Source organism: Penicillium paradoxum (assembly GCF_028828445.1).
Source record: "Penicillium paradoxum strain IBT 22861 chromosome Unknown utg000004l_segment0_segment0, whole genome shotgun sequence".
Classification (NCBI taxonomy): domain Eukaryota; kingdom Fungi; phylum Ascomycota; class Eurotiomycetes; order Eurotiales; family Aspergillaceae; genus Penicillium; species Penicillium paradoxum.
The window spans coordinates 1,403,198-1,421,744 of record NW_026643182.1 but is presented as its reverse complement, the minus strand read 5'-3'; the positions used below and the strand labels follow the sequence as shown (position 1 = coordinate 1,421,744).

Sequence of the window (18,547 nt, the reverse complement as noted above, 5' to 3'; positions counted from 1 at the left end):
GCTAGAAAAGCTACATAACTATTTTATCAACCGAAGGCGACTTTATAACAAAGAGCGACGGGGATCCCCACATGACGTCGCCTGTGGCCTGAGGCGACAAAGTTGCCGCATTGGTAACAACACATGCGAATGTCTTTGATATGGATGTATCTGGCTACAAAGCCGACATAATATCGGTAGTCCTAGATATTTATGCCCGTGGAGAAACAGAATATACCTATAAATATAGATGCAGGTAAATGTGCATGCTGTTGTATTCATATACAGTTCGATGACTGCGTTACAATGTGCCATTAAGAAAGCCAACTGGGCTATCTATCTAGGGTATACACTCTGGCAATCGTAGATCAAATCAACACCCTCCTCAGCCCCTCAGTCCCTCCAAGCACCCTTCTTCCCGTCACAGGACATCTTCCCTTACCACTCTCCCACTTACCAGATCGTTTGCGGGTGCTTTGATGGGAGTCATCTCCATGAACGCTTTTCTTTGGGTCTTCGTCATCGCCCATGATCTCCTCTTCCCACGGAGCGCCAGCGCCATCGCCAGTCATAAAATCGATTTGACGCTGATGCTCACCGTTGAGCCAGTGAAATATGCATACATAGCAGAACACATACCCAGTCTGGCAGGCAGTCGGGTTAACGAGCGCACCCATACAGACAGGACAAGTATTAGCGCTTGAAGAATCAGCGGGAGGCAAGGACACGGTGTAGATGGGAAGGTATGAAGTCGCAGAGATGGGGGGTTGGTGGCGGCGGGGAGGCTTGAGTGCGGGTTTTAGATCACCAGTGGCATTCTTCTTCTCCTGCTCGGCTTGCTTCTTGTCCTTTTCTTTCTCGTCCTGAATGGACGACTTCCGTCGCTCCGCGGGAGAAGTCAGACCTGCTACAACGGGGGCGGGCAGATCCAGAACTTCAGTTGCCTTCCGGGCAAGCTGGCGGGAGAAGTCACTTGCATGCCACCATTCTAGGAACTTGAGAGCGAAGATTGACGCAGGGAGGAAGTAGCGCAGCGACGTCAAAAGCTGAGTGTGGAGGTTCTGGGGGCTAAGGAGACCTAGCAGACCCCCACCCGGGCGTCGAGATCGTCCGGTACTGGGGCCAGGCTTGGGATCTAGCACTGCGGCGATGGCGCGGTGGTCTGCGGAGCCGAGACGGCGGATGCGCGTGCCAATAAGCCACAGGAATGGGGAGGAGTACTTTGTGTTGTCGAAGAGATAGGCAAGATTGAAGGCCAAAACGGAGAAATAGTACGCCGCATTCACCGATGGGTAAACATTGCGCAGGAACCACTTGTAGTAGAAGAAGATGCGCTGGCGCAGTGACGGGTTGGCCGGCAAGTCGTCGCTGGGATTATATCTTGGACCGCTGCTTGTGACCAGGGATGCGTGTGGCGCAGCATGGATGTCGTATCCTTCATCTAACTTGCGTTTCAGATAAGGGATGCCAACCATGACGAACAAGTTCTTCCAGATGTCCGTCGAGTGTAGCTTGAGGGCCTCGCGCACAGGTCCTGCGGCGCCCACCTGGGCGCGCGGGATTTCGCCATTTTTGGTGCGGAGAACGCGCTCACGCTTCAAGGAATAAAAGTTTTCTGTGAAAGAGCCGCCGAATGTTCGAAGATAGTAACGTTCGACTATTAATGAGATGAGGGCATAGACTTCGTCATATGAATTGAGGATCCGCAGAAGGTACCGCGGGTGGCGATGTGTTGCGACTGCGAGGAGATAACGTAAAGATGGAGGGAGAAGATCCGAAAGCTGTTGTTCTGCGAGGAGTTCTGTTGTTGCGCGCAATCTCCACGTCAGCGATTCCGATCATGTATGGGGTTCCGTGTGTCTGGGGTGTGCCCCCGCGGGGAAGCATCAATCAACTTACCGAATAACGATGGCTTATGTTCATCGAACTCCTGTGTGAGGCTAGGAAGGTACTCCATCGTCAGGAGTGTCAGTCATCCTTATCAGGGTGACGTTCTGAAGAGAGATGGGGGAGAGTCGGCGGAACCAGTGATCTTCAGCCGAGGCTCAGCTTATCCGAGTTAAGTACCTCCTTCCCCATGCCCTGAACAGGTGCAGATCCACCGCTCTGTGAGGTGAGTGAAAGAAAATAATTGCGAGCGATTAGAAGTAGATAGATATCATGATATTGTACACTGAGTATATATGCTAAACTATTTTACAAATTAGATTCTCTTCATTCAATTGCCCTAACGGTGTCTTCACAGTGTTCCCAGATTCGGCTCGGCCACTTTCAGCTGAAGTTTCGGTGGAAGGGCCAACAGAGATGTCGGTGTCGATTAGGATACAACTTCACTGCCGCTGGTGCTGCTGCACCGCCTGGAGATATGAAGGAGTCACTGTGTCAGGGGACACCGCTTCCAATTCGAACTCAACAGAGCCGGTAGTTAGCGCGATTCATCGTGCGGTATGGAAGTATCTCTTTGAGCCCGGAGTGGAGCCAAATCCATCAGACATAGACCTAGGAGGCGCAGCATTAGTCTTTGAGGGATTTTCTGTGCTCTCCCTGAGGTTTCGTCGCCCTTCACGAACTAGAGTCGCCTCCCAAAGACCATCAAGGTCAACATCAGCCCGTTTCTCCTCCGTGAATATCTGGACAACCACACTGGTGCCAAGATCAAGGTTACCAAATCCCTCGATGCCAACGTCGCTCAGCTGCGTCGTGGAAGCACCTTCGTCAACCACGCCCGCGTTAACGCAGATCCATCCTGTGGTGATCCCATCATCCTTTTCGTCAATCATTGCGCCAGCTGCGCTAGCGGCACGCGCTCGCTTGGCTCTGCGGCGAAGCTTGATTTTCAGCTCATTGCGTCCAAGTAAGCCATCGGCATATGGAGACAACTTGTATTGACTTCTAAGCCAGCGACAGAGGCGATCCGCCGACACATTCAAATGCTTAACACTGCGAGCAGTGCCAATGATCATGATGACACTAGCACCGAGAGCTGCAGGGATTTCAAGGCCACGTAAGTCGAAAAGTTTGAGACTATCCAGACCCAAGTCCTTATAGGTATACTCCAGAAGGGTCGAGAGCATTTCTGGTGAATTATCAGGGATCTGCGGGAGATGGGCCTCGTTCAACGGGCGGTCTGTCACTGTCGGCGCCTCTTCCTGTAGATACCAGGGAACATGTTGTGATGTAGCTGGCGTCTTGTTTTCTAGTTGAGCTGTTGGATCTTCCGGTTCAGACAGATGGGTTTCGAGTTGGTGTGAAGTCGGAGGACGATCAGATCGTAGCCAAGTTACGGCGGAGAAAGCTCTAGGGTTGGGGATCGAAGGGGAGGAAAAAGGAGAGAACCGCGGCAGTGGGATGCCAGAGACGGGAAGAGATCGCAACACCTCATTTCGAGCATTTTGGCATGCAGCCCCTCGTAGAAGAAGCCTACTCATATTGACAGTATTGGGAAAAAGATATGCCAAGGAAGTCTTGACTTCATTTGCGTCGGCTCCTATCAGCGATAGCGGAAGCAAACAGTGCAAACAGATGGGTCATCCCGAAGAATCATTTCGGGGAGGGGCAATTTGGAAATTTACAACAGTTGAAACTCCCCCATCCTAGACTTTTTTTTCGTCTAGTTTTGATTTCTGATTCCACTCAAAATGTCGATGGATCTGGATGCCCCGGTCTATGTGGGCCAGCAGGAGCAGGTTGCAGCAACGTGAGTCTTATCTGCAACTTTTTTTCTTCCCCGCTCAAACCCTAATAGGTCTTTCATATAGCATTCTCTGTTGCAACTGCGGTGCCGCTATCGATGGAACAACTTCGGCTGGAGCCTTGTGTTCGGATTGTATCAGACTTACTGTCGATGTTTCTCAGGGTGTATGTCGTCTATAGTCCCGTTTGCGGTTTACTCAACTGACATGGGTTTCTCCTAGGTGCAACGCGATGCAGTCCTCCACTGCTGCAGAGACTGCGAGCGCTGGCTGCAACCCCCTACCAGCTGGGTTGTCGCGGCGCCTGAATCGAAGGAACTTCTCGCCATTTGTCTACGCAAGCTCCGTGGTCTGAACAAAGTCCGGATCATCGACGCCAGCTTTATCTGGACGGAACCCCATAGCAAGCGCATTCGTATGAAGCTTACTATTCAGCAAGAAGCCTTCCAGGGCACAATTATCCAACAGACTTTCGAAGTGGAATATGTTGTGGCCAATCAGCAATGTGCCGACTGCCAGAAATCCTTCACGGCAAACACCTGGCGTGCTTCGGTGCAGGTTCGCCAGAAGGTCCCCCATAAGCGTACTTTCTTGTATCTGGAGCAGCTTATTCTTAAGCACGGTGCCCACAAGGATACTGTCAACATCAAAGAAGCGAAACATGGTCTTGATTTCTACTTCGCGCAACGAAACCATGCTCAAAAGATGCTTGATTTCCTCACCAGCGTCGTGCCTTGCAAGACTAGCAAGTCCGAAGAGCTCATTTCTATGGACATCCACACATCCTCAGCGAATTACAAATTCAGTTTTGCTGTAAATATCATCCCTATTTGCAAGGACGATCTCGTTGCTCTGCCGATCAAGTTGGCCCGCTCATTATCTGATATCAGCCCGCTTACCATTTGTCACCGAGTTGGCACTACTGTCAATCTGATGGATCCTTGCACTCTCCGTACAACGGATATTCCTACAGGCACATACTGGCGTGAACCATTCTCAGCCCTTGCGGATATCACTGAGCTTAAGGAATTTATCGTTTTGGACATTGAATCGACTGGCATCTCCAATGGCCGATACCTCCTATCTGAGGCCACTGTTGCCCGTGCCTCGGACCTAGGAACCAACGATATCACATATTTCACACGGACTCACCTTGGTGGTATCCTGCACGTGGGTGACTCCGTCCTTGGATATCACCTGACGGGAACCCAGTTCAACAACGACCAGTTCGATGCAATTGAGAACAGCCACCAGTACGGCTCAACCATCCCGGATGTCGTTCTCATCAAGAAGCACTATGTTCGCAGCAAGAAGTCTAAGACTCGTAACTGGCGCCTGAAGCGCATGGCTCGCGAGTATGAAGAGGAGGCCACCGCTCCCAACGCCAACGTTCCCATGAACAAGCGCCAGGAGCAGGAGCAAGCCCGTATGGAGCAAGACTACGAGATGTTCCTGCGTGATGTTGAAGAGGACCAGGAGCTGCGTCACACCCTTGATCTGTACAAGGTCCGCCAGCAGCAGGCTAGGGAGGAAGAGATGGATGAAGACGATGAAGATATGGACGGAGAGGGACACGCCGTGCCAAAGATCAACATGGAAGAGCTGCTCGATGACTTTGACGAGTTGAACATGAATGACGAATAAGCTTGCTGCAGATGATCATCGGCTGGCGTTTGTGTGTTTTTCTGGATCCTTTCAATTAACAAACAAAAAGTTCTTCATATTCAAACAGATACGTGCAATGTGAATTTTTTCTACATCCATACCTGTTATTTCTAGGTAAGATATGAAATAGGCCATAGGTACACCAAGTAAACAGACCAAAGGCCATGAAGAATGAGAAAGGTTTCTTGATAAAGAAAAATAAGTCTAGAAGATCTTGCCCAGAACCCGCTTTGCATCATCAGCCATTGCAGCATCCTTCGAACCCCCAACGACCTCATTTTGCTGGAAGTGGAAACGTCTTTTCGCAGACTGCGCCGCTTGCTTGGGCTGCGGTACTTCCTTATCCCCATCATCAGCACCCTCCCGCCTCTTCATCTTCTCTGCATTCTTCTTCGCCATTCCCTCGGAAACCCTAGACCTCTCCACACCACTTAAGAACACCTTAGTCTCCTTCTGAGCCTTAGAATCAGCAAGCTTCTGAGTGGCTTCTCTCTGAGCACGCTCTCTCTGTATTTGCTCCATAAGATCCGACCACTTATATTTCTTCAAGTACTTCATATTCCACACGTCGTCGTGATACCCTGTACGTTATCGCATTAGCCAATATCCGCAGAAAACAAAAACCTCAGTAGGGAAAATAGGTATACTCACAGCTGGACTTCAAACCACCCACGATCGTCGCATTCAAAGTCTCCGCGCAGATCTTCGCAACCTTGCGATTCTTGAACTCAACCCAACCCTCCGTGTACATCTTGCGCTTGTTACTGCGCTGTCGGGTACCCGCCGCAGAGGGCAGAAGCGGCGCCAGGAAAACCTTGGTGATATCCTCGAATCCGCGTTTCTCGAGCATGGCTTTCAAGGCGAAGGGCTTGAGGTATGGGGGCAGAGAAGAGACTGCAAATATCAGTACCATGTACATATATCAGAAGTCGCCATGTAACTCACAGTAAATGACGCCTGATTTATCTTTCTTGGGCGGCTTTGCAAGCTTGGCGAGTTTGCCTTTTGCTTTCAACGACTTGGTGGGTTTGGTGGGTTTCTCGGAGACCTCTAGGCTTGCGCCGCCGTCTGTCTCGTTGTCTTCGTCTTCATCTTGGTCTTGGTCTTCTTCGTCGGACTCGGCTGAGTATGAGGCCTGCGTTGTTGTTCGCCGCCGCTTCACGGCACGTCCTTTGCTCTCCGCCACATTGGCCTCGGAGTCATAGCCGCGGTCACTGTCGCTGGCCTCGTCGTCGCTGGCCGCGATGTCTAGGAACTCATTGTGTTTGCGGGTCGTCATTTTGTTGGAATCTCGGTGGAGAAGATAGTTGGTAAGTGAGCGGAAGTCCGCAACTTTTTTTATGCAAGTGGTCTGTGCGCTCCGATTCGAACCACTGGAGGTTGAATGCTCGCAAACACATTCGCCACAAGGCATACATTAAGACAAAAATCTATGGATCAGCTAGAGTTACGAAGCCATGAGGTATAACTAGAGAAGATTGTTTATCTGGGGCAAAAAATAATTCAAAGTAAAATTGCGTGCTGCTATATGCGCGAAGCCACTCGGGCTCTATATGCTAAAAAAGAACATTGTACCCTGCCAAGTTATCCCCGGAACGCCAGCCTTCATGGTATGTGCAAACAAAGGGCCAAAATATGGGTATATTGCAAGTTTAGTTGATTCCAATCCACCCTTTGGCTCGCTCATAAACATAGAAGCTTACTGCAACCATGGGTACAACTTTGGCGTATCCAATAGTGAGTCCGACCCAGAACCCTCTGAAGCCTCTCTCAAGCCAGATTGTACGAGCCGTTTCAGCCATTCCAAGTCGGTGGCCATCGCCGATTGCACCACCGACCTGCATGCGACGACGGAGTACTTCGACCGGGTATGAGCAGGTCTGCGATACCAGACCGGCCACAGCACCCGTCAAAAGCTCGAACGTGGTGTTCAGTGGTGGGCGAGAGGCGCTTTGTGGGGAGACATCTGACTCTGATAGCTGTCTGAGGGTATAAGGTGCGAAAGCGGGGAGACGGAAGATGTCACCCACTGTGTCGTGAGTGAGGAAGGACATTCCGGCGTATGGAAGCATTCCAAGGATAGTGGGGGCAAAGCCACGGTAGAAGTTGGAGATTCCAGTGCGCGGGACGACTTTTGATACAGCTGAGGAAGCACTCTCAGCGGCAGCGACGGAAGAAGACTCGGCGGCCGCAGCTGAATGGGTTGGCGCGGGTCGAGGGCGTTCATAGTAGATCTGGCGCCAGATATCCAACAACCCTGAGCGATGCGATTGTCTTGTCTCAAAGGCCATTCGCACTCGCATCAATTCCAATGGGTATGTAAAGCAGACAGAGGTGGCGCCGGCTAAACTTCCGGAAATCAGGCGGCGGAATGGTGTCTCTTGTTCGCGGGAAGGAATGATACCGGCACGGATTTGCTCATATGCAAGGAACTTGATTGCGGCGTATGGAAAGATGCGGAGTAAAGTCACTGAATGGCCCTTGTACAGGCCTCTGGCGCCTTCGGTGCGCTTAATATCTCGAATCGCTGCGGCCAGGCCAGTCCAGCTACCCGTATATTTGGTGAATTGAGGGTTCGATGCTTGGAAGAGGATCTTCACACGGTCAAGCGGCGCTACGACGGTCTTAGCCTATCATTCCGGCAAATCAGTCAGTAAAATTTTCGCAAGTGCTCTCTTATGCGGATAAACGTACCGCACACCCCGCCAGTCCTCCCGCGATTCCACTCTTAACCACATAGTCCAAGGAACGCTTTTCCACCTTTTTATCGGTATTCTTTGGTTTGTTCATGGTGGATGTATGATTTGCGGCAATTTGTTTTGTCGCGCCGCCAATAAGCGACGATCCCGGCGGTGCGGTCTCGCTCATCGGAGCGGATTGCGGAGTAGACTCTGGGGTTTTGTGGGGGTCATATGCATAGTCCGAATGACTAGTCGACATGAGACGAAAGGAAGAAGAGGAAGGAGAAATTGCGATAGAGCAACCGAGGCTCACGGGGAGGGGCGAGAATATCTGGGGCAGGATCTCCGGGGCCTCGTGATTGATTCGGCGATATGCACCAAGAACCCTCGGGCTACCGGATGACTTCCAGGATGTTTTCACAGTTTGTGTAGATATATCTTATTCATATAAGTAGTAGAGGAAGTTCAGGGAGAATTGAGGGTAGAACCTGAAAGAGTGATCACCAAAGGCGAAAGAAGAAGTTGTGTGTCTGTTTCCACTGACGTATTGGGCGAAGTTCGGATAGTCGTTACAGACTGACATGCCGATACCAGCCAGCCCCGCGTGTAAGCGGCGGATTACCGTATTAATACGACCCGCAAATTCAGCGAGTCCCGAGAAGCCGGTTTGTCATCGTAATACCTTCACGCTAAGCCTAATGTGGAACTGCAGCCGACACCCATTAGATACATGTACATACCTGTAGGTACTTAGGTATAGACATCCATGGATAGTAAGTAGTAGGCTTCACTACGGCCATTATGGTAGTCTAACTGTATGGTTTCGGAATGTACAGTGGTTCTATGTTGGTGCATTGCTTCTAAGCTATTTGACGTCTCCCAAACAAGATGCTAGGTAGAAAAGAAATGAACTCCCCGTCTCCATGCAGCTCGAACTGTATACGAAATACAAAGAATATCGTGGTCGCGTGATGATATAGAATTGATGCCCACCGGAGGCATCAACCCCTGCGCTGGGCGCGTGTTCGGGGCAAAGGCTTAGCCTGTTTGGCTACCTTAGTCACTCTGGTATCAACATCAGAGACCCGCTTGCGCTTGCCTGGTCGGCCAGGGTCAACATGGAGATGTCCATTTTCGGATAAAGCGGTCGTGTTCTTCCAGCGCAGGCAGCGGGGCCCGTTTTCGTTCACGTCCACGTAGGTCTTTGTTCGAGTGGTCACGCGTTTGGCTGGGATCTCCTCTGACTCCGCCCTGTTAGGTGTCCCAGCCAGGTACGCCTGGCGATTCTGCATGTACTTGGCGATATAGTCTTGCTGGAGGAGCAGCTCCTTCAGCAATTTGAACTCCCGATTACCGCGCGAGTCCAGCCACTCTATCAGTTGTTTGATTGACTCGGGATCTTCATAATATCCCCATTCACGGGCATTGGAGACATGGGTAGGCCCCTCTTCGTGCTTTTTGCGTTCTGCGGGGGTGGTCTGGAAATGCTTCTGGTACTGCTTGCGTTGTTCATCTGTCACATCGATGAAGCCAGCGTGCTCCATTTCATCTGGGCCTTGCACCCATAGGCGACCATTGGCATAGCATGCCTCGGCAGTCGAGCTCTCCGGCATACCCTCATAGGGCATCGCATTGCGCTCAAACCACCAGTAACGATTGCAGAAGCGATCCAATCCGAGGCATCGGGTCCGGGGGCAGTCAGTCTCGCGAAGGCTGTTCTCCACTGTCTCAATCTGCTCCTCGAGTTTCTCGATCTTGGCCTTCTGGTCATCGATCTTTTTCAGGACACGCTGATATTGCTTGGATCCCTTCGGTTGCTTTGCTAGAATTTCCTTTCGCTCCTTCTCCAGCTCTTGTTTCCGTTTACGCTCCAGAGCCCGATCAACTCCGCCACGTAGCGAGCGTGGTCGAGGAGTGTCCTCGTCCTCTGTGTCCCCAACCAATTCGGAATCCCCTTCCAAGCCGATTCTTGAATCGTCCAGGCCGTCCAATTCGGGAACAGGCGTGGGTGACTTTCCGACCTTCTCAACCTCGGGCTGAACGGCCTTGCGTTCCTGGTGGAGCTGACGAAGTTCGATGAGACTACAAGCTTATGTTAGCGGTTGACATGACAATATTTCTCAAGGATTGACTTACCCTGCTTTGCGTGCCTTCTGGTACTCGATCTTTTCTTTGCGCAACTCTGTCATCTGGTTGCTGCACTCTTCTAGGTAGTTCCGGATGGCCTTGGTTTCCAAACTCAGCATGCAAATAATCTGGAGCACCTTGGTACGCATGTTAATATCGAGGGTACGATACTGCTCCTCCACAGTATCCTGGTTAGGCTCGCGATCGAGAGGTGCCAGATGTTTGAGAATGTTGTTGCAAATTTGCTCCGAGCGAGGGCGGACAGACAGCTGATGTAAAAGTCCGACTATTACCAACTGCCATCCACCATTCCGGAAATCACGCTTGCGGAGACGATCGATCCACCCATATTGCTCAAACATCTCACCAGCACGGTGGATTCGCTTCTCTTCAGATTCGTCTTCATCGACCTGTGCTTTGATGATGACAGCCTCTTCTTTAGCCAGGCTCCCTCTGGTGGTCATTCTTCCAGGTCTTGCCTGCGGCTCCGGAGTATCTTCCCCGGCTTCTTCCTCTTGCTCTTCTTCTTCATCCTCTTCTTGCTCTGAATCAGACTCTTCGATGGGGAAATCTGGAAGCGAGATCTGAACAGCCCCATCATCGTTCGATGAATTGACAAGTTTTTTAAGGACGGCGCAATGCACTTCAACGAAAAGCTCGCAGTCCATCTCCTCTGATGAAAATCGCATGGCTTGTATGAAATCATCGAATGTGAAAGAATCGAGTTCAAATACCTCACAATAGACATTGAGTGTATCCCAAGTCTCCAGGAGTAATCCTACCGTTTCCGGTTCTAGATCGTCAGGTAGAAGATCCTCTGCGCCTTCATCTTCAGAGTCACCAACCATCATGAACTTCAGGGTTGGTCGGTGTTGTTTTTCGGAATTAGGAGCAAGGTCCAGATCTTCAATGGGATACTTGATCGGCAACGGCGATGGCGGTCTTGACTCGTTCTTGATGACCACGGCTGGAATTCCGGCATGCTTCCTATCACCGACCACTGGCGGTTTGGAAGGACGCAAGGGGTTGGAAGGCAAAAGGAAGGAGGGATTCCCATTCAGCGATCGCTGATATTCTTGGTACTGTGCCTCCCTCGACTTCGCCATATCCTGTGCAGACAGCTTTGACTTCTGTCCCTTTACTGCGGGTTTCAACTCGGGGAGTTGCTGCGAAGAAAAGAACCCAAAGAACCCCTCTTGATCTGCTTTCTTCATCGCCTTCTTCTCTGCCACCTTCGCTCCATATTGCAGATGCTTCGGTACCTCGATTGGAATTTTGTATGTCTCCGCCACAGATGGTTTGACCAACCAAGGAGCCCCGGTCCACGATTCTCTAGTGACATTGTTTTTGATGAAACCGCGCAGCATCAACTTGGTGAATGCCTTTCGATCGCGCGTGATGTGGTCCTGATCCAGCAGGGCCTCTTCATTTTGTCGGTCTAGAATCTTGACCAGGTACCTCGCAAAAGCAGGCGTTTTAATGGTTCCGTCGGCATATAATTGCTCTGCAAAGTTGGCTTTATCTCTGATAGTACCATGGAGTCGACTACTATCCTCCAGCAAAATGAGAACAGCTTCGCCTGGGTAGAAGTCTGATTTAAATTCCTGGGTTTGTTAGATCGAGTTAGGATGGAAAGGTGGGAGTATCTCACTTCATAAATTTCGTCCACTAAGAAAGAATTTTGTTAGCTTGGCCCGAGGTGAGGAACATAGGTGACATACCCAGGCTGTCTACCCTCGAGACTGTCGAGAACTGAATTCTGCGCAGGATAGGTTCTCTGAGCGCATCGGGGAAAGTATTGTTCACTTCACGGGACTCCTCGGTCTAGTTAAATATTAGCATATGTGCATCATTGTATGTCCACAGTATAATAATGTACCTCGCTGCGGAGCGCCTCGAAAAATGTCAAACCGGAGTGACCGGTGATCTCGCAGATGAATCGGCGTTGCTTGTAGAAATCCATTCGCTGGAGGTAGGGCTCATAGCTTGTGAAGACCTCGTTTGTCTCTGGGATAACCCAGACCTGAGTGGAAGAAAGAGAATCAACAGGCAAGTCTTGCGGTATGGGTGGTGGAGATGCATACCTCAGAGCTATCATCTTCAATGACGGTCTGTGGGAGGTATTGGACCGGTTTGCGTTTAAACAGCACCTATTCGAGTCATTGTATGAGCCTCTTTGTCTCCATATCATCCATCGCTTTCTTCTTGGCCTCTCCGCAATCATTCCACCGGACAATCTATGGCATACCATGATGTGTTAAATATTAAGTCTGGACGCGCCAGTCGGCCGGGGATTATCGTGGGCAGAAGCGAGCATGAACATGCTAGACAAAACGCGATGATGGTTAGCGAGTGAAGCTGGTTGATTGAGCGTGTGAAGGTAGAGACCGCGTCAAACCCCAAATCGGCGGAGATGACGGTCGTCGCGACATAGATTGAGTATACTCCATTTGCCTTTGGATATGCTGGTGTGCCCTGGTGTGGGGATGGGGGGTACGCGGGTATGAGGGAATTGTCGTGATCAGGCCTGGTCGCAGACCCAGAACACGCGAACAGTGGAGGACGATGGCTCGGGAATTCGTGCGGCGGACTTACCGGAGTAGAACGCGTTCAGTATAAAGCAGCTCTTCAAGCAATTCTGAAATGGAGAACTGCTGTAATGCTGGCCGGGGGGAAAGCTGTGAATATTTGGAGGTGAAGGAAGCAGGAAAGAAGAAAGGTAGACAAAAGGACGGAGCGGTAGATCATTGCAGGACCGCGAATCAGCGGTGGACGCTGATTGGCGGAGAGGAGGAGCAAGCGGGAGCCAAAGCCCAGCAGAAAAACGCACCTTTCCTCGGGACCCTCGACACCTCCCTTCTCCCCCCTCGTCATCTCCGACTATCAATTCCGTTTTCCTTTCTATCCCAACACTACCCTTATTTACCCTCGTTCGACTCGTCTGCTCAAGCAGAATTTGTCTATAATACTGACTTTCTAGAACTTTTCCAAGTTCTCGCTCTTCCCCATGATTATCAATTCCTGGTTTCTATTCTCCGTCACCCCCGGCCCAGAATCGGAACAATCAATCTGAACTAACGGGGGCCATGTCAACCACCATCTTTGATGGTATTTTTAGTATGAAACATCAACCTTTCAACAACCTTCTTTCGCCTTCAAATGCTCGATTCTGTATTTGTTTCCCGAATTTGAAGTCATCTACCTATAGGGAGATTTAGTAGTCAGGTTTTATACCCGATATGTAACTTGATCTATTTTAGGATTAGATATACTCCCGTCTTGTTGCAGCAGTAGGAGCCAAAGGGCTTTGTGTGAAACTCTTGGATCCTCGGGGTGATGGTTATACGGCACCATATATGACTCTTAGGCAGGTAGCGATGGTTAGCATGTAGATTTGATACTCCTTCAGCCACGGTATCACAAGCGCACTGGCCACTCAGATATTGACTGTTGGATAACTCATTCTCCCTAGTTCCTGATAGAGTTCTTATGTGCCCCTTTTTGAATGTCATCGTGCCTTTTTGCGTGTTTGTCTCCTTTTGACGCGACTATGTATGAAACACAACGGTAGGTATATTATAGTGTAGCCACTCACGAAAATATAAATGTGCTTGGTAATACAGTAGACTAACAGAGAAGAGTAGTTGATATTCTGTGGACTAAGGCATTTCTCTATACATGGTTGATAGGTGCAGACAATAAAAGCACCGATCCGAAATAACATATGATCGGGAATGGGATCAGGGCCCTACAGGATACATATAGCCCACAAACATACATCTACATATAGACAAGTTCATGGGTCAATGTATGGTTAAAGGCATTAACAAAAGATACCGATATTCTAATGGAATGATCATTACAGTGCTTGAATGGAAAATACATCCACTCCCCGTGTTTGGATACGACATGCATTTGGCTGCAGGCCAACCATGGATGAAGTGGGGCTAGCCTGATTGGGGCTAGTGGGGGAATAGACTCTGTGATCCGTGGGTCTTATCCACGTGGAGTCAAACAGTGCAAACCCCTTACATCATCTGCAGCTATTGTCCGAGTGAACTCCGAAGTCACCTGCAAAGGACCACCAGGGGTATTGTAATTCAGATCTAACAGCTAAAATTAAGGTAAAAATTTTGATCCTAGATGGGTGATGCACCTATGCTGTAAAGTAAACGACCATGAACCCGATCCAGCTTCCAACGACCCCAAGGGCAGAATAACTACTCATGAACATCAATGGCAGGAACTCTAGTCGGTCCCATCCGAAGATCAATTGGTGTCCGAGGGAGCAATAGATAATCAGTGGGATTGAAATGGTCAGATAAAGTAGCGAAAGCCGGTCAAATATGAAGATCCGGGGCCGCTCAGGGACGGGTGCGACTTGATCGAAGACGAAGAGGAAGAGCACCAACCACAGTACTGTATAAACGGTTTTGAGGGGGAATTCAGCAGCCGTAAACAGCAATGGGAAGAGAGAGACGTGCCCGGCAACTGCAAGAGGCCGGAAGGCGCTGAAGTAGCGACGATCTTTGAGGGCGATGAGACTGAATGGGATAATAACGAGGAGAATTGCCTTCTCGTGAACATGCCAGCCGAAAAGGAATGATGCATAACCGCATAAGGTGATTGCACCGACAAAGGTATCCCAGCAACCGGGATTGAACCAGACCTTAACCAGAGGAACCTAGACAACTGTAAGAAGATGCCAAAAACACGAGACAAGGAATACATACTAGTTGGAACAAAAATGTCAAGATGAAGGTGTGCTCCTTTGTAACCTCTGGAAGGACGGCAAAAGATGTGTCTCCCACCAGTCCTCGGGTGACGCTGTTCAGAGCATCAGTGTTCACAGGAAGTCCCAAGCGGGGAGCCACTGGAGAAAATTGTCAGCCAGATTCATATGAACGCCAGAGAAAGAAGTTACTCACAAGGAATCAATGCTCGATCGGTGAAAGAGTACATCGCCCAGATGTTAGGCGCCCAGTACGCGTGACACAATCCCCGGGAAAAAGGGGAACAGTCTGTCCTTGAGTTGCAGCAACTGACCCCATTGTGCAAATGGCCCAAAAGCAATGGCAAAAACAGCCACAATACAAAACCCGAGCTTGAAAATGTTGCCGAATCGAGGCCGGAAAACCGACCTGGAACTGAGGCAATAGGTGCGCAGCAGGTACACGAAGTACGCGAGAGCGAGGTACAAATAGATGTGCTTCATGCACAACAGGACCGCGAAAAGAATCCCGCTGAGAAGAAGGGTCGATTGCTTGCGAGCCAGGACAATTGAGAGGATCAGAATTCCGTACATGAAGCCATTGTATTGGAAATGGATGTGGTCGATAATGAAGAGACCGGGGGATAGCAAGATAGAGAGGCTGGCCACATGGGCTGCCTGTTTGTTTGGCAAAGGGGCCGACTTGACAAATCTATCGGATTGTAGTTAGTATCTTATCGCATCGGCCAAAGGATCGCAATCGAGGGCCATACCGAGTAAGCGCATAGACAAGAACTAGTTCCGTCAATATCACAGTCGTCCTCTGGAAGTAGACCGTCTGCCAGGAATCATAGCCAAGGTTCTTCACAATCAACATTGCCGGATCAACATATGCGGCAGCCTGCGACATCAACCACTCAAAGCCTGCAAAGAACGGTGGGTAATCGAGAGTCCATTCCGAAGATTTCTATACCACCCCAAGTCAACATTCACTGTGCTTGGGCTAAAGTATACGCGCCCGACCGAACATACCTCGTAGTACCACTCTTGAACTGGGAGGGAATGTGTGATGGCGAGCCAATTGCGATGGACCTCAAAATCGGTTGATTTGCTGCAACGCAGTGAAAAACATGTCAGCAAAGCTCTTGATCATTTCTGGTATCTGCTTATGCCACTCATTTGGCTGCACTCTGCAAGATTTTCGCCGAAGAGATTGTATGCTATCTCTCTAGGTGTCTTCTTGGGGTCTTTTTGTCTTTGTGTTGCGGCGAACAGCGCGGAACTCACTATGCGGGGAAAAGCAGCACCTTGAAGGCGGCTGCAACGATGGCGCATTGCGTCAATGAAGGGTATAGTTCAACCATTGGAGCTCCTGCGCATGATTGTGCAACAATGTGAGAAGTTGAGGGACTTTGGAAGACCCAAGACGCGAAAATACTCGAATCGGCGGAGTTTAGAAGCTCCCTCCGCATGTTAAGGCGGCAACACGTGACCGTATGCGGAGATCGGAGATCAAATCAGGAGCCAAACAGAAGGACAGATACTCCGTAGTCAATACATCCCAGCCAACCAGCCTTAAACGGGAAAGGTCTCTCCGCATGGACTTCACAGACGTTGGTATCCGCCACACTATTCTCAATAGTGTAGAGCTTCACCACTTCTTCGATTTTTCGCCATCGGCAGCTCTCATTGCAAAGGAGGCCCGTCTCTGCGTTATCGCTGTTGTTGTCGGCTGGATCACCACCCACGTTGTCTCTAGCCTTTGCAATCAAAAGTGTGATTGTGATTCAGGCCAGTGCAAGCGTCGATAGCTGCTGTGCAAAGCTTTTGGAAACCCGTATCAACATCAAGCCCGGCCAATCGTTAAGCGACACAACATGATGCGAACCCTAGCTTCCCTGGCATTGTTTGCCGCGGGGGTAACCTCTCAGATTATTGAGAGCTCAAGCTTTGGCAATGGCCGAACGTCAGTACACTACCATGTTCAGTCTTCAGTGAATCTAACCCCAGACCAGGATATCACCGAACCGAGACTCAATTCCGGGGTGGACAATTGGAGGAGAAGGCCATGAACCTCATCTTGTGAGTTATTCTGTTGTACTATTATTGAAGCAATCTAACGCCAATTCAGCTATCAGACAAACTTATCCTAACGCCACCGTGGCCTGGCAACACACGGGGATCAGCTTGGGCGCAAAGTCCGTAAGTGGCGGGCTTCAGACCATGATATTGGACACCAAATACTAACCCGGGTATAGAGTCTCTCAATCTGAATGGTCAGCAGAATTCCAGTTCCGCGCAAGTGGGCCGGAAAGAGCAGGAGGAATCATTCAACTGTGGTATACCAAGGAGGGTCAGTCCCGTATTGGAACATCGAGCATCTATACCGTCGGTCAATTCGATGGCTTTGCTCTAGTGATTGATACACACGGTGGACGAGTACGTATTGATCTGTCGCATTGTATCATCGTGGCGAATTATCGATCACTAACCTGTTGAATAGGGTGGCAGCGTCCGTGGGTTCTTGAACGATGGTACCACCGATTACAAAAGCCATAATAGTCCCGACAGCTTAGCCTTTGGCCACTGCGACTACTCCTACCGCAATCTAGGTCGCCCATCCATTGTCAAGCTCAAGCACACCAGCTCCATCTTTGAAGTTACCATTGACGACAAGCTTTGCTTCTCTACCAACAAGGTATGTACACTGCATCCCGGCAAACACCAAAACCATTATCAACAAACTAACGCCAACAGGTCCACCTACCTGCCGGAAACACCTTCGGCATTACAGCAGCCACCCCCGAAAACCCCGACTCATTCGAAATCTTCAAGTTCATTCTCGAGTCCGCCGAAGGCCAAGGCTCAACCATTCCCCCCAACCAAGGCAGCAACTCCCAGCAGCAAATTCCCAAAGAGGAGACCATCCGAGTTGCTCCACCCGTCGCTAACCAGCGCGCACCTGACAGCGCAACGGTCAATGCAGCTGGCGTGGCCGCCCAATTCGCTGACATCAGCGGCCGCCTACAGCTGACCACCAAGGCAGCGAACACGATCGTTCAGGAGATGAAAAACCAGGCCCAACTGGCCGAAAAGCGCCACACCGAGCTCCTCCAGAAGACCGGAGCGCAGGATCGCCTGTTCGCCTCCCAGCTCGTTCAGTTCGACGCCCGACTCACTCGCGTCGAGCAGCTGCTGCAGACCGTCCAGCGTGATCTGGAGAACAAGGACGGACGCTTCAACCAGCTCCACGAGACGCTGCGCTCCTCCCACCTCAGCTTGAGCGAGAACTTGCAGGGCCACCTGCTGAGTGGTAAGTCTTGTTTTGCTCCGATAATCCATTTGAATATTCTGCTAATCTCTTGCTTTCCTCTCATTTTATAGTCATCACTGCCTCAACTCCTCGTATGGGCTTCTTCCTTTTCCTGGTGATCGCTTTCCAGGTGCTTCTCGCCATTGGCTATGTAGTTTACAAGCGCCGCCGGGCTAGCATGCCCAAGAAATACCTGTAGATACCTTCTCTGCCCCTGTCTTTCCCCCCGACCCCTGGCTCTGAATACTGTTCGATTTCCATGTAATGGGAGTGAGGGGGAATCCATATCATTTATCAGTGCGTTGGCGAGCGCTGAGATTTCTTCTTCGGGCCCTGCGGGGCCACACGAATACGATTATGTTCTAAAAAACCTTGAAAC

At 50.3% G+C, this 18,547-nt stretch overlaps 8 protein-coding genes across 8 annotated transcripts; 2 read left to right on the top strand and 6 right to left on the bottom strand.

Moving 5' to 3' along the window:
- Positions 1 to 347: 347 nt before the first annotated feature.
- pex12 (ubiquitin-protein ligase peroxin 12) lies at positions 348 to 1,936 on the bottom strand (the record flags this gene model as incomplete). Its single annotated transcript, XM_057175317.1, has 2 exons — positions 348 to 1,780; positions 1,879 to 1,936. The coding sequence occupies 2 exons, from the start codon at positions 1,934 to 1,936 to the stop codon at positions 348 to 350; spliced, it is 1,491 nt and encodes a 496-aa protein (XP_057032364.1).
- Positions 1,937 to 2,414: 478 nt separating this feature from the next.
- Positions 2,415 to 3,407, bottom strand: N7457_004271 (RsfS/YbeB/iojap family protein; the record flags this gene model as incomplete). Its single annotated transcript, XM_057175316.1, has 1 exon — positions 2,415 to 3,407. The coding sequence occupies one exon, from the start codon at positions 3,405 to 3,407 to the stop codon at positions 2,415 to 2,417; it is 993 nt and encodes a 330-aa protein (XP_057032363.1).
- Positions 3,408 to 3,617: 210 nt separating this feature from the next.
- On the top strand, positions 3,618 to 5,315 carry N7457_004270 (ribosome-binding protein NMD3; the record flags this gene model as incomplete). The annotated part of the gene is made up of 3 exons (XM_057175315.1): positions 3,618 to 3,676; positions 3,738 to 3,837; positions 3,894 to 5,315. The coding sequence occupies 3 exons, from the start codon at positions 3,618 to 3,620 to the stop codon at positions 5,313 to 5,315; spliced, it is 1,581 nt and encodes a 526-aa protein (XP_057032362.1).
- Positions 5,316 to 5,540: 225 nt separating this feature from the next.
- On the bottom strand, positions 5,541 to 6,615 carry N7457_004269 (RNA-binding ATPase activator ESF2; the record flags this gene model as incomplete). Its single annotated transcript, XM_057175314.1, has 3 exons — positions 5,541 to 5,917; positions 5,988 to 6,230; positions 6,282 to 6,615. The coding sequence occupies 3 exons, from the start codon at positions 6,613 to 6,615 to the stop codon at positions 5,541 to 5,543; spliced, it is 954 nt and encodes a 317-aa protein (XP_057032361.1).
- A 373-nt stretch (positions 6,616 to 6,988) lies between these two features.
- N7457_004268 (coenzyme A transporter) lies at positions 6,989 to 8,276 on the bottom strand (the record flags this gene model as incomplete). Its single annotated transcript, XM_057175313.1, has 2 exons — positions 6,989 to 7,966; positions 8,031 to 8,276. 2 exons carry the CDS (start codon positions 8,274 to 8,276, stop codon positions 6,989 to 6,991), a joined length of 1,224 nt encoding a protein of 407 aa, XP_057032360.1.
- A 742-nt stretch (positions 8,277 to 9,018) lies between these two features.
- On the bottom strand, positions 9,019 to 12,395 carry N7457_004267 (uncharacterized protein; the record flags this gene model as incomplete). The annotated part of the gene is made up of 7 exons (XM_057175312.1): positions 9,019 to 10,099; positions 10,154 to 11,748; positions 11,796 to 11,812; positions 11,866 to 11,968; positions 12,024 to 12,167; positions 12,229 to 12,294; positions 12,393 to 12,395. 7 exons carry the CDS (start codon positions 12,393 to 12,395, stop codon positions 9,019 to 9,021), a joined length of 3,009 nt encoding a protein of 1,002 aa, XP_057032359.1.
- A 1,905-nt stretch (positions 12,396 to 14,300) lies between these two features.
- Positions 14,301 to 16,327, bottom strand: N7457_004266 (dolichyl-P-Glc:Glc1Man(9)GlcNAc(2)-PP-dolichol alpha-1,3-glucosyltransferase ALG8; the record flags this gene model as incomplete). Its single annotated transcript, XM_057175311.1, has 6 exons — positions 14,301 to 14,828; positions 14,878 to 15,017; positions 15,191 to 15,567; positions 15,629 to 15,822; positions 15,888 to 15,966; positions 16,143 to 16,327. The coding sequence occupies 6 exons, from the start codon at positions 16,325 to 16,327 to the stop codon at positions 14,301 to 14,303; spliced, it is 1,503 nt and encodes a 500-aa protein (XP_057032358.1).
- Positions 16,328 to 16,453: 126 nt separating this feature from the next.
- Positions 16,454 to 18,367, top strand: N7457_004265 (uncharacterized protein; the record flags this gene model as incomplete). Its single annotated transcript, XM_057175310.1, has 8 exons — positions 16,454 to 16,631; positions 16,680 to 16,821; positions 16,871 to 16,937; positions 16,987 to 17,057; positions 17,114 to 17,294; positions 17,359 to 17,553; positions 17,613 to 18,168; positions 18,240 to 18,367. The coding sequence occupies 8 exons, from the start codon at positions 16,454 to 16,456 to the stop codon at positions 18,365 to 18,367; spliced, it is 1,518 nt and encodes a 505-aa protein (XP_057032357.1).
- Between the last annotated feature and the right edge of the window lie 180 nt (positions 18,368 to 18,547).